At 39.0% G+C, this 13,240-nt stretch overlaps 1 protein-coding gene across 2 annotated transcripts; it reads right to left on the reverse strand.

Annotated features, from left to right (window-relative positions):
• Positions 1-2,285: 2,285 nt before the first annotated feature.
• On the reverse strand, positions 2,286-13,042 carry slc16a3b (solute carrier family 16 member 3b). Of its 2 annotated transcripts, XM_011619852.2 has the most exons (6): positions 12,907-13,042; positions 6,066-6,300; positions 5,838-5,981; positions 4,309-4,895; positions 3,738-3,918; positions 2,286-3,442 (listed from the first exon to the last, which is right to left on the reverse strand). In XM_011619852.2, exons 2-6 carry the CDS (start codon positions 6,286-6,288, stop codon positions 3,174-3,176), a joined length of 1,404 nt encoding a protein of 467 aa, XP_011618154.1. In that variant the 5' UTR covers positions 6,289-6,300; positions 12,907-13,042; the 3' UTR covers positions 2,286-3,173. The 2 variants fall into 2 exon arrangements, with proteins under 2 accessions (XP_011618154.1, NP_001233224.1); NM_001246295.1 differs by lacking the exon at positions 12,907-13,042 and having other exon boundaries at positions 2,986-3,442; positions 6,066-6,288.
• Between the last annotated feature and the right edge of the window lie 198 nt (positions 13,043-13,240).

Raw genomic sequence — 13,240 nt, forward strand, 5'->3', positions numbered from 1 at the left:
GGCAGTACTTTTTGTTTACCTGCAGTTAGCGCATTTATATTCATTTGCTTTTTGTTGTATTTATACTTGTTAAATCATTCTGAAATTTGTAAAAAAAAAAGTGAAAATACTCAAATTCAGGATTTGTTTCTGTGAGATGACCATGGTGAATGCAGGCAACAAACAGCGGAGATGAGCATAGTGAAATAATGAATAAGAAATAATACTGAGGGTGATGGGCTCAAACATTATTCATGAGGTTTCATAAATATATGTTAATTCAAATGCAGTTTTGTGTTTATTAATGACATCTTGCTGTGAATTACCTTAATTTTGGAGAGTTGGGCACCTGGTAATTCCGTCTGTGCAGACCAGTTTCATCTTCTGTGGCAAGTAAATGAAATTCAGTTTTTAGTCACAAGGAAGTGACTTAAGCGACTAAATTTAACAGGAATAGTATTGCCTTATTTACACTATATTTGTGTTCATTTGACAAATGGACTTCGCATAAAATTGGACAGGACAACCTTAGGAAAACAAAAGGACATTTTATAACTTATAAACAAATACAACTTGCTTCAAGTGAGCTGTCTATCTGTGGTATATTTTATATAGTTTGAATATCAATGTGCAACATATACAGACATAAAAATATAAAGACAACCACAACTGGTTCTCAAAATTTCATCCAACTATTTTAGAGAAAAACTCCAGCCCCACTTCCCCTAATAAATCAAATCAATCTTTATTTATATAACATCTTTTACAATCAAAAATTGTTTCAAGGCGCTTTCCAGAATCCCAGGGCCTAACCCCATACAAGCAACAGTGGCAAGGAAAAACTCCCCTTTAACAGGAAGAAACCTTGAGCAGGACCAGGCTCATGTAGGGGGACCCTCCTGCTGATGGCCGGCAGGGTGGAGCAGCACCCCTCACACAGCTCATGTAGGGGGACCCTACATACCCCCCCATTCTACTCCTAGAGACTCTGGGAACCACAGGTAGACCAGCATTCTGAGAGCAGAGCAGTCTATTGGGCTGGTAAGGTGTCACTAGCTCTGGCTGCAGAATTTTGGATCACCTGGAGGCTTCTTAAATAGTTGTTTGGACACCCTGATAATAAAGAATTACAATAGTCCAGCCTGGAAGTAACAAATGCATGGACTTACTGAAATTTTAGAGGCTGCCGATATTTGCACCTACATGGGCACCTGGAGAATTCTAATGATTCCACCACGATACCAAAACTTACTTTATTTGAGGTTGAGGTGACAGCGCCAACCTCTCTATTACCATGCCACCTTTCTTTCAATCACATCTCCTGGCACATAAAGCCACATGGCTAAGGAGTCCTGGTATCTGCTACTGACAGGGAAATGACACTTGACCTCAAGAGACATCCCAGAAGAGATTAATATGAGAGAAATATATGCTAGATCAGTGGTTGTGGAGTTAAAGGGGTTGGGTGGGAGCTAGCCCAAGGTGCCGCAGGTGACTGGAAGTGTTATGGGGAAAACACTGGGAAAAGTGGCTACCTACCTTGGGTGTTGGCTACCTACCAAAGATGACACCATGATGACAAATCAAAAAACAAAATCTATAACTACTGTATATTGACACCTTTGATCAAACAAATGACACTTACCACTGTTTATTTTTTGTAACAAACAGCTCTTTCATGATCTATAAAACATATTTTCATAGTTTCAATTTAAGTTCTGCCACCATAAAAATGCCAAGTAATCCCATTATATTACTTTAAATGAAAAGCCCATTAGTATAAGAAAACAATGTTAAAACTTACATACACATACTGGTATTTTGGTATTTTGGATTGTGTTTTTGTGTCGTGTCTATTGGGTCTATTAAACTAGTCAGTCTGGTTCTTTTTCTTCCTCAAAAAAAAAAGACAGCGCATAAAACGAACTCTGTTTTCTTTTTTGGGTCACTGACAACAGTTTTCTTGCTCTAATAGACATGCTTGTTCCTCTACTCATATTTAGAACAAACAATAATATGTCCTGAAATTATGTGAGAATAAGTGTCGATCTGTATTGTTTGGTAACCTGCTCTCACTAATTTCAGTGGTGATTCCGCTTTAATTCAAACTTTCTTCACACTATATAGTTCTATAAAAACAAGATGCACTGGCAGGAATGCACATTATTTTTGCAGAAATGTCTTCAACTGTAAAAGTTATTTGTCATTCTTTTTTAAATCTTTGCGAGTCAAACAGTCCCAATCTGTCACATTGTTTTTAAGCATCAAAATGATATATCATCATCATGTAAATAAAAGGACTACACTTTATTTTACATTTGTCTTTTATTTATTGCACTAAATAATGAATTAGTTCTTCCTAAAAGTTTAAAGAGGCCGTTATAGTTTTTAATAGGCCTGTAAAATGCAATACAAAAATAGTATTTTAAGATGTCAACAATAATGTGATAAATAGCAGGAAACATCCAACATGTGTTTTTGTTGGGATTTTTTTCCCCTCAAATGTGCTGCACTAAATACATTTTTGGACATGTAATGATAATGAATTTAAACCCATTATTAAATTAAACACACATGGAACACAAAGCAGCACAGACACTTCTGAGAGTTGCACCATTAAACATAAAAAGAAAACTCTTAGCTACAAACTCATCTACAGCATCAAACAACATACATGTAGCTGACTTAAATTATGATCAATCATTGGACATTCAATCTTACTAAATACTTAAAATTAACAACACAAAAGGCCACAGGTACACTTTTGAAAAATTCTATGTGACAGGTTTTTAGACCCCTGCATGTGATAAGTGACAGTATCTGTGATAGGCTCATTTCAGTTTTCTAGTAACTGCTAATTCCTTAACTTTATTAATGGAAATTTGGTTAAAGAGATCCGAAAATGTGGGAGGGGTAAAAAAAACACTATTTTTGAGACAAAACATAAATTATACACTCTAACTAGTTTCATTGGAGGATGTAATGGAACTGCGATGTGGGAAAAGAGTTGTGTAACTGTCTTGGATGTGTACAGGATCAACATATATCAACTAAAAGTATAGCTCTGTTATTCAGAGAAATTAACATTCAATCTTTTCTATTGCTACAGTTGTTGAAGTTGTTAAAAATGATCTTTGACTCAGTGTCACAGACAGTTAAAAATATTGAGAACTGCACACAAGCATAATGGATGGTTATAACTGGGTATTGTCCTCATTACCCAATTCCTTTAAAATTATCATCTCCCCAGCTTGTCCATTTGCTTCTTCTTTGTTATCCTGATCTCTTTGCCCTTCCTGACTGAGCCCCTCCTCTTCTGTACTCTTTGTTGTCTTTCTTTCATTCTGTTTCCTTCTTATACACAGGAAGTTACCAAGAGTGAGGACAAAGGCTGAGAGTATGACTTCGCAGCCTGCCAGCAAGAAGATATACATATATTGACGGGTGGCATCTAAAAGGTGACCTGGAGAGAACGAGACCAAAATTAAGCCAAAATATACACTTTAATTTCACTTGGAATTTTTCATATTTGTTTAGTTTGTGACCATTTTCTAATGAATGAAACCATCATTTACCATTATTAAACCCTTGTATTTGAGGGGAGGGGGGCTTATGTGTTGGTTGACATTATTTATTCTATTCAACAGATACCCCAAAATTGGGCAAAACAGAACTAAATAGCAAAAAATATGCCAAAAATACTGTGAGTCTTGAACCAACAGATTCATGTGAGAATTTGTGTGTCCTTCTGTTCTGACCTGCTCCAGGTGGACCTATGAGCACAGCAATAGCCTCCACGAGTAGCACCAAGCCGATGGCACTGGGGAACTTCTCTGTCCCTACAATAGCCATAAGAACCTCAAACTGGAGTGCCCCCACCATGCCATAAGATATGCCAAAGAATATACAGAAGACTACCAATCCTGGATAGTTGCTAGCCTGCAAGAAAGAGATGGCAAATTTATGAAAATGACATTTTTGCAAAGGAAAGTGTGAATAAAAACGCATTTCAAGAAACTCTAGCTGCTGAACAGTATCATTTTATATGGATAACCAGCATACTGCAGGCCACTGGAAAAATGATGGTCAATTCAGCTTTGCGGAAACTGGGGATGATACACAATTATTACCTTTTTATTAGTTGCCATAGCAACTTATTTTGACTATAGCTGAACTAGCTTTACAGAAGAGAGGCTAAATTGGTAAATTATATTAATTATATAATAATAATAATTATATTATATTAATTTGGCCTTTGATAGAATAGATTTTAGATCGATAGATTTTTTTTTAGTACACACGTCACACATCACACAGTTGCATTGTTACCTGTGATCCAATGATGTCCGTGCATCCGTTGAAGACAATTGCAAAGCACAAGAGGTAGACACTTCTGGGCCGTGCCCACTTCATACCTGTTATGAGTCCTGAAGCAGGACGAGCAAACATATCAACAAATCCTAAGATGGTGAGGAGCAACGCTGACTTTGTGTCTTCATAACCAAGGTTTTTAGCATAGTTGACCACAAATACAGGAGGTACAAACAAGCCCAGGACCATAATAGATGCAGCCAGGGTATAAATAACAAACCCACGGTCCCTAAAAACACTGAAGTCTAGAAGTTTCCTCTTTGAATGAGTGTCCTTTGGTTGTTCTGCTGCCTGGTGCTTCTTATCAGGCAAGAGTGGCCTCATGAGGGCACCACATACACAGCAGTTGAGCAGAATCCCTCCAAGAATGAGGAACCCCCCTCTCCAACCATACTGGTACTGGAGAAACTGCCCCAGTGGGGAGAGACAGCACAGTGCCACAGGGCTGCCCGCTGCTGCCAGGCCATTGGCCAGAGGACGTTTTACATTGAAGTATCGATTCAGCATTATCAGAGAGGGCTGGAAGTTCAATGCCAGACCCAGACCTGAGGAGATATATACAATGGCACTGAATTATTAGGGTTTCAATACAACAAATAACATTGGTGTACAGAACAACACAATGTTTTACATAAGGAAAATCACAATAATTATGCAATCCTGCTTCACACAATACTAAATATCAGCCAATCATTGCTAAGATAATATATACTGTATGAATATATACAACATTCACAATAAATATACAATAAAAACATGATAATACTTGATAAAAATACCTCATTTGTAAATGTTGAGATGTTGCAGAGATGTTGCAGATAGACTAATAATTATTATCTATTTTACTTGTATATATATTTTTTCTCAGTACAACTGCATATTTTACTCACAGGCTCTAATGGTTTAAATCATAAAAAAATCTTATTTCAACAGTTTCCTGGGCTGCTATGTTCAGGATATGTCGCAAAAGACAACATAACACAACCCATTTACCGTACATGAAAGAGAAGACGCACGCAGAGACTGTTATGCTATACTATTGTATCTAGTGTTTATCAGAAGTCATTGTTTAATTAATTGGTTATTGTTGTGTTACCTGTAATTTATATTTATTCGGTTTTAAATCACTCTCTGTGTTCCAAGCAATAAACCAGGTATAATTATTTCATCTTCTTTTTCTTCATGGCCTGGATATTGTTTACTGGCTGACTAGCCTGACTTAGGGTGCACTCACTAGCACTAGCAAACTGTGCCTTTCCCAAGCAGGGTTTCCCCCTCAACCATGCTCTTTTTTTGCCTAGCTTGATTGCAACCATACCATACACAGCACAATAATAACAATCATTATGTACCTTTTTAAATTATCTTAAGAACGCTAAAAAATTCAAGTACACAAACAAAATGTAAATAATATTTTGTTCTAAAATACCTTGAATTAAATGATCATTGTTATTGGTTTCAGGTTACGCTGAAAGTTGTGACTCTACCTGTAATTACTCCAGCACTGAGGTAGATGTGTATGATGCTCGTGGAAAAAGAGGCCAAAATCATTCCCAGTGAGGCAAAGAGCCCTCCAACCATCATAACAGGTCGACACCCAAACCTGTTCACTAACACACTGCATAGAGGTCCTTTAAAACAGACATATTGATTTACATAAATGCCATGAAAAGTGATATTTAGATATTTAGTTTTTTCACATTTTTGTGTGTTACCTGTGCCATAGAGCATAGCCAGCAGAATTGATGAGATCCAGGCAGTATCACTGTATCCAACATCAAACTCCCCGATCAGTTCCTTAAAGAAAACACTGACTGCCTTAGGGAAAGCATAGGAGAACCCAGTTATGATGAAGCAGCCAGCCAACACGGCCCAGCCCCATCCTCCATCGGGTGCCTTTACTCCAGGAGGTCCATCGTCAACCACGGCTCCTCCCATGATGCTTTCTGACTGTGGAATTGATAAAATCACAACAAAAATCCTTTATCAGCACTATTTACATAGGTCATAAGTTCATTAATCTATTGTACAGGGCAAAGTCGTAGTTCTACTATCATGTCATGTAGCTTTGACAATACTTTTTTCATTCTAGATGCTGTATGAGTTATATCAAAATGACTGTTTTTTATATCTTTATATCTACGGTAATATACTGCATGTTTCACTGTATCAGTGCCACTTACTGAGCAGGATTTGGCCACAAAAACATGACAAACAGCAGACAACAGTGAGCAGACACAACAGTGGTGAACAGTAAGGTTCCATTAGGGACTTCTCAACTGGATGCTAAAATATTACTACCGGTAGTTGGAAAAATTCTTGAAAGGGAATGCAAAAAGCAATATCGCTGATGCATGTAAAGTAGTCTGGAGTTTCTGGTGTCAGGTTATAATAGTTCACCAAAGGTAGTTACACAAAGATAGCTGCACTAAAGGCAGTTGCAAAAAGGTACACATATCATTTGAATACCACGAGGCATTAAGCCCAAGTATTTTCCAGATGGTGCCAGCTGACATGTGCTGCAGAGTTGACACCTTCATCTGCTCTCTGTGACTGGGGGGCCTACTACAGAAAGTGTGAATACCCTGTTAGTCAACCCTGAGATGAGGGCAAACTGTTTTTTTGGTTTCCCAAACCCAGTTCAGCGTAACTCCGAGACAATTACCCGGGAAACATACACTGGGAAGCTAACCTGCTCGCTGGTAGGGTTGCTTCAACAAACCCTGAGAATACCTTTCTGAAAAGAAAATTGGATGGGAGGGGTGGGGTTAGCATAAATATTTTAAAATACTGTGTGTTGGGAATAAATGGCAGACAACAAACTGCAAAAGAACTCCTTCGAAGTCTTTTGTTCCTCTGTGGTTCATTAAGTGATTCCTCTGTGAGTAATCGAGATGTTTGCAGTTGTGCGGCTGGTTCCATTCATGTTCTTTTCTCTACTTCCATCATGGCTTTTTCATTTTTCCACCACATTTGTCTGGCTATCGTCACAGGCAACACTGACAGCGCTTTCTATTGGTCAAGAGATCCACAGCAACACAGCAAACTAACAGGGTCTCATTGGCTAATGAGAAGCTCATTGCATATAGGTGGACACAGCAGTGTGTCCAACTCCATCAAAGCTTGTTTTTACCTGTTGCCGTGGTGAATCATGTTATCTGGTGCATAGATAAGTTTTTTTAGATCCTCATGCACAAGTTTCACAAACTTAGACTCAGAGTTGATTGAACTAACTCTTAACACAGGACCAAAACCTCTGAGTTTGACAGCTCAGTGTTGGACAATCTAGAGCTCAGGTTTAACCTGCTTTTTGAAACAAGTCCTAGATCTTGTTATCCACTCCTTCTGTAGACAAAACAGTGCTGAGGTGGCAACAAACCATTGCCAATCTTCTTTTGCCTCTGCTATTAGCATTCTCTGTTTGGGATAGCTAAAGATAGACTGGTTGGCCCCACAAATTGTCAGAGCCATCAACTGATCTCCCACATATCATACACCTTATATACCTCTCGGTATGAATGACTCAGAATTCATGCTGGCCCTGCATACATGTACTTTGGTTATGCTGGAATCACTGCTCCCATTCAGTAAACCTTATTTCAAGACAATTTCTTTCATCTTCACAACTTATTTCTTCCAAATTCTAAGTATCACTCTGTTAATTTATTTTACTTTCTCTACAATAATAATAATCGTCATCATCATCATCTATATAGCACTTTAAAATCCAAATCAGATCAGGTAAGAGATAAAACTTAGAAATACAGTAACTGATAACAAAAAGTACATAGTGCATCACAAGTGATGATTCATCTGCAACATGAACTAGTGGGTCTTCAGCTTTGCTTTGAACACTTCTTCTGAACAAGCCTGCCCAGTATGCAGTGGAAGACAGTTCTAAAGTGATGGTGCAAGGAAATGAAAAGCCCGTGCACCCACTGTCTTTTTGACTCTAGGTACAGCCCCCAAACAAGTTCTCTGAGTTTAAGGACCTTGCTGGTTCATATGGGACTACAATAGGACAATGCCATTCACATCTTTATAATTTTGGAGTAGAAGCTCTGACATGAACTGGGAAGAAAGCTATTTTTTCCACCTCTCTTTGGTAGGAAAAAAATGCAAGATTCTGATCAAAGGTGTGCCAAGGTTTTTAACAATTTCCTTGCACTGTTCGACACCATCATCTAAGGTCAATACAAGATTATCATTTAGACGATTTAGTCCTGACAGGCCAATCGCAAACATCCCAGTCCGAATTTAATAATAAAAATTTTCTGACATCCAGCTGTTCACAGCAATCAGACGGGCCTTAAACTTGACTATATCTAAGGCACTATCTATTTTAATTGGTGCATAATGTTACAGGTAGTTACAAGTTGCCCAGTGGAGCCAAATATGTATTGGTATCTGGCTGCCCAAGTCACAGAAAACACATTGTTTAGCACGACACTTTGAGATCTTTCGGTCCACTGAAACACTCTGTCTGAGATGCACACGTTATTAAGCCTGTCCAATAGTATACAGTGGACCACTGCCTTAAAGGCAGCACTCAGGTCCAATAGTAGAATATCAGGCGTTGAGCCTGTGTCAGCTGCCATTAGAAGGCAGCACCATTGTAAGTGCTGTGGTTTGAACAAAATACAGACTACAGTGGCTCAAAAGGATTATTAATTGCGAAAAATTCCATGAGTTGTTCAAAAGAGTCCGGTCTAAAATTCACTGATGAAGATCAATCAATCAATCAATCAATCTTTATTTATATAGCGTCTTATACAATCAAAATTGTTTCAAGGCGCTTTCCAGAATCCCAGGGCCTGACCCCAGACAAGCAACAGTGGCAAGGAAAAACTCCCCTTTAACAGGAAGAAACCTTGAGCAGGACCAGGCTCATGTAGGGGGACCCTCCTGCTGATGGCCGGCTGGGTAAAGAGAGAGGAGAAGGGGGAGGACAGGTAGAGGATAGGATAGGTAGGAGAGGAGAGGAGAGGGGTAGAGGAGAGGAGAAGTAGAGTGAAGGGGAGGTAGAGGAGAGGAGAAGGCGAAGGAGGAGGAGGGGAAAGAGGAGAGGAAAGGAGAGGAGAGGGAGAGGAAAAGGAGAAGGAGGGGGAGAGGAGAGGAGAGGAGAGGAGAGGAGAGGAGAGGAGAGGAGAGGAGAGGAGAGGAGAGGAGAGGAGAGGAGAGGAGAGGGAGAGGAGAGGAGAGGCACAGAGCACAGAAACACAAACAAAAAATATGATATACAATCACTTCAGCGGGGCCGGAGGTCATTATGCAGCTCCGAGGGCGGCGATACCTGTAAATAAATAGAGGGGGGGGGGGGGGGGGGGGGAAGCAGAAAAACTACACAAGAATCAGCATAACTAGTCTGCTTGATGAGGAGAGGAAAGGAGAGGAGAGGAGAGGAAACCATGACCCAGTGGAGTGACAGAGGCCTGTCAGGTGATCATGTTTCCGGACCCCGGCAGCCTTGGCCTATAACAGCATAACTAAGATGTGACCTAACGATTAGATGACCCCGTAAGTGTGATAATTTGTCTGTCTATGACAGTAACTGGAACTACTGAATTAGTAACAATAAGCTTTTTCAAAGAGGTAGGTTTTGAGTCTGATCTTAAAAGTAGCGATGGAGTCAGCCTCCCGTACCTGGACAGGGAGCTGGTTCCATAGCAGGGGGGCCTGGTAGCTAAATGCCCGGCCCCCCATTCTACTCCTGGAAACTCTGGGAACCACAAGTAGACCAGCATTCTGAGAGCGGAGCGGTCTATTGGGCTGATAAGGTATCACTAGCTCCTCCAGGTAGGATGGAGCTAGGCCTCTGAGGACCTTGCAGGTCAAAAGAAGGGTTTTAAAAATTATTCTAAATTTAACGGGCAGCCAATGAAGCAACGCCAGTACAGGAGTAATGTGATCTCTTTTGTCAATACCTGTCAGAACTCTGGCTGCAGCATTTTGGATCAACTGGAGGCTTCTTAAAGAGGAGTTTGGACACCCTGATAATAAAGAGTTACAGTAGTCCAGCCTGGAAGTAACAAATGCATGGACTAACTTTTCAGCATCATGCCGCATCAGCAGTTTCCTGATCTTTGTGATGTTCCTCAAGTGAAAAAGGGCACTTCTAGAGACTAATTTAATGTGTGAGTTGAAGGAGAGATTTTGATCAAAAGTTACTCCTAGATTCCTCACAGAGAGACTAGATGTTAATGAGATACCATCTAGAGTGATCCTGTGATCTAATCTATCCCTGAGAGGTTCAGGACCAAACACCATGACCTCAGTTTTTCCTGGGTTAAGGAGGAGGAAATTTGAAGACATCCAGGACTTTATGTCTTTAAGACAGGTCTGGAGCTTCACTAACTTCTCTGTCTCTTCGGGTTTCATGGATAAATAGAGCTGAGTGTCATCAGCATAACAATGAAAATTTATCCCATGCTGCCGAATAATGTTCCCTAAGGGAAGCATGTACAATGTGAAGAGGATTGGTCCGAGTACAGAACCTTGAGGAACTCCATGGCTAACCCTACTGTATGATGAGGGAACACCATGGACATGGGCAAACTGGTATCTATCAGATAAGTATGATCTAAACCAGTCTAGTGCTGTCCCTTTAATCCCAATCACATGTTCCAGTCTCTGTAACAGGATGCTGTGATCAACTGTATCAAAAGCAGCACTGAGGTCCAGCAGAACCAGCATAGAGACCAGTCCATGATCGGAAGCTATGAGAAGATCATTAGTGACTTTAAGAAGTGCTGTTTCAAGATCAAGACCTGTTGTTTTGTTTGTTTGTTTGTTTGTTTGTTTGTTTTACAAAAAAGGTTATAAAGTTAGTGACAAATGCAGATTTGATAACACAGGCTCTCAGAGTTGCCTATAATGACCCCATCTGGTAAAGGATCCAATGAGCATGTAGTAGGTCTAGAGTATGTAACAATTTTAGTCCGATATACTAGTGAGTTGGACTCAAACTCAGAGATCTATCCTGATTAAGGAGTAGTGACATCAAAATCGAAGACCCCTAAAAATAACTGTGGTATTCTGGCTCTAGTAGTGGCTCTACTAGTCTACTCTGCTTCACCATTGCTGCAGTCATTTTAGCCTGATATATTGAAAAAATGTTGTGCCACCATTGAAAATGTATCTCTAACCTAAAATTACACCACTTCCTATCGAGCCTTTTTGAATCTTGGCTGGTGCCACCAAATTAATTAGGCCCTGGAGAGCACCATTCAAGTTATCCATAAGGCTAGTTAGAAAAAGGGTCTGGCTAAAGATCTGGTCCCAAATTGACAAAGAATCCTAAGACTAAATGTAGCTCTTAGTGACATCATTCTTAAAAGAAAAATCTAAAAAGCCTCCCAAGCTCTTAAATCAGATATGCTGTGACTTTTTGAGTTCCTGTTGGCATCACATTAGCAATTTCTCAATTTTTGACTCTACCAGATCAGGATGTTGTTCTACTTTAAGGTTTAAAAAATGGTGAATCACTGTGCCCATGCAGTATGTCTCACAGGTATCCTGAAATAATCTTGGGTTGATGTTGTCTATAATGTAATGCTAATGCCGATGGGATCCAGAAAAAATACTGGGACATGTTCTAGAGCATTGATGGCACCATAATGACTCCATCTGCCCTTACATGTCATTGTTAGTTGACAGAAGCATTCTAACATAGCAAATGAGATGAAACACAATGTCACAGCACAAAATGCAGCACTGTCCGAACACCAAAATGTTAATTTTAATATTTAACAAGTATATAGACTGTACTTCGATTGCATACACATTTTGAACTGTTTGTGTTTATAATGTGAAGTTAAAAAGGAAAGGTTTTAAAGCCATAACTGAATGAATGGAGAGAACAATCTGTCACAGTATCAGAAAGCTACAGTTACTATTAAATTAGCTTTATCATGATGTTTAGATTTTTTTTGTTTGTTTGTTTGTTTATTTGTTTTGGAATATCATAAGGTTCTATTTATCCAATTATTTCATTTTATAACTTATGTTAGCTCTAAAGGATCTGTCAAGATTATTGAATAACAATTAAACAACGGATTTATTGGCTCATCGAGTTTTCACTTCCATATGTAAAAAAAGACAAACACGTTTAAAAGAAGAAATACAGAATTGTTCGGAATCTATGATTCTGTGGTACGTGAGCAGACACGCACGACGTGTACCACAGCTAGAGCACGTAGGCAGACTTGTGCGTCACATTTATTATACTCATAGTTAATGTGCCATCTCATCTTATTTTTATCTTAGAAAACACGTTTTACCAACTCAATGTATTCCAATACATTTAAAGATTATAGAATGGATTTTTAGAGATTTTCGAAAATATTTAATACTTCTTTTTGTTGATGTGAAGTGGGACGCGCAGAATTTTGACAACCTTCAACCGCCTCAATAATCAAAGCGACAGATGCCGAACTAATTTTAGAAAAAAAAAAATTATTTTAAGGCACAGTCATTTCTGTAAAGGGCTAACTATCTCAGTCCCTCTGAAATACGAACTTTTAAATAAAAGAGTTCATAGAAAGAAACGACTCATACCTATTGAGATGCTCTCTGCTTCACGAATGCGTTTTCATAACTTGCGTGTGCGCTTTCTTTATGCTACAGAGACGCTAACACGGAAATTCAGCCCATAGTTCTCAAAAGCTCCGCCTCCGACATTTGTTTTAGAAAAAGAAACTCCAGCCTGACTTCAAGACGTTTCACATTCATTCGTTTTTCATTTGCATATCTGCATCCAATTTTAATCCTTGCTATAAATGATAGATTTTCTAAAATGTATTAAGTTAATTCATAATTCAAGTTAATTATACCTGCTATTCTGTTAAATTATCTTGATAATGAATTTAATTTTGAATGCGTTAAACATAAA

Source organism: Takifugu rubripes, chromosome 1 (assembly GCF_901000725.2).
Source record: "Takifugu rubripes chromosome 1, fTakRub1.2, whole genome shotgun sequence".
Taxonomy (NCBI): Eukaryota; Metazoa; Chordata; class Actinopteri; order Tetraodontiformes; family Tetraodontidae; genus Takifugu; species Takifugu rubripes.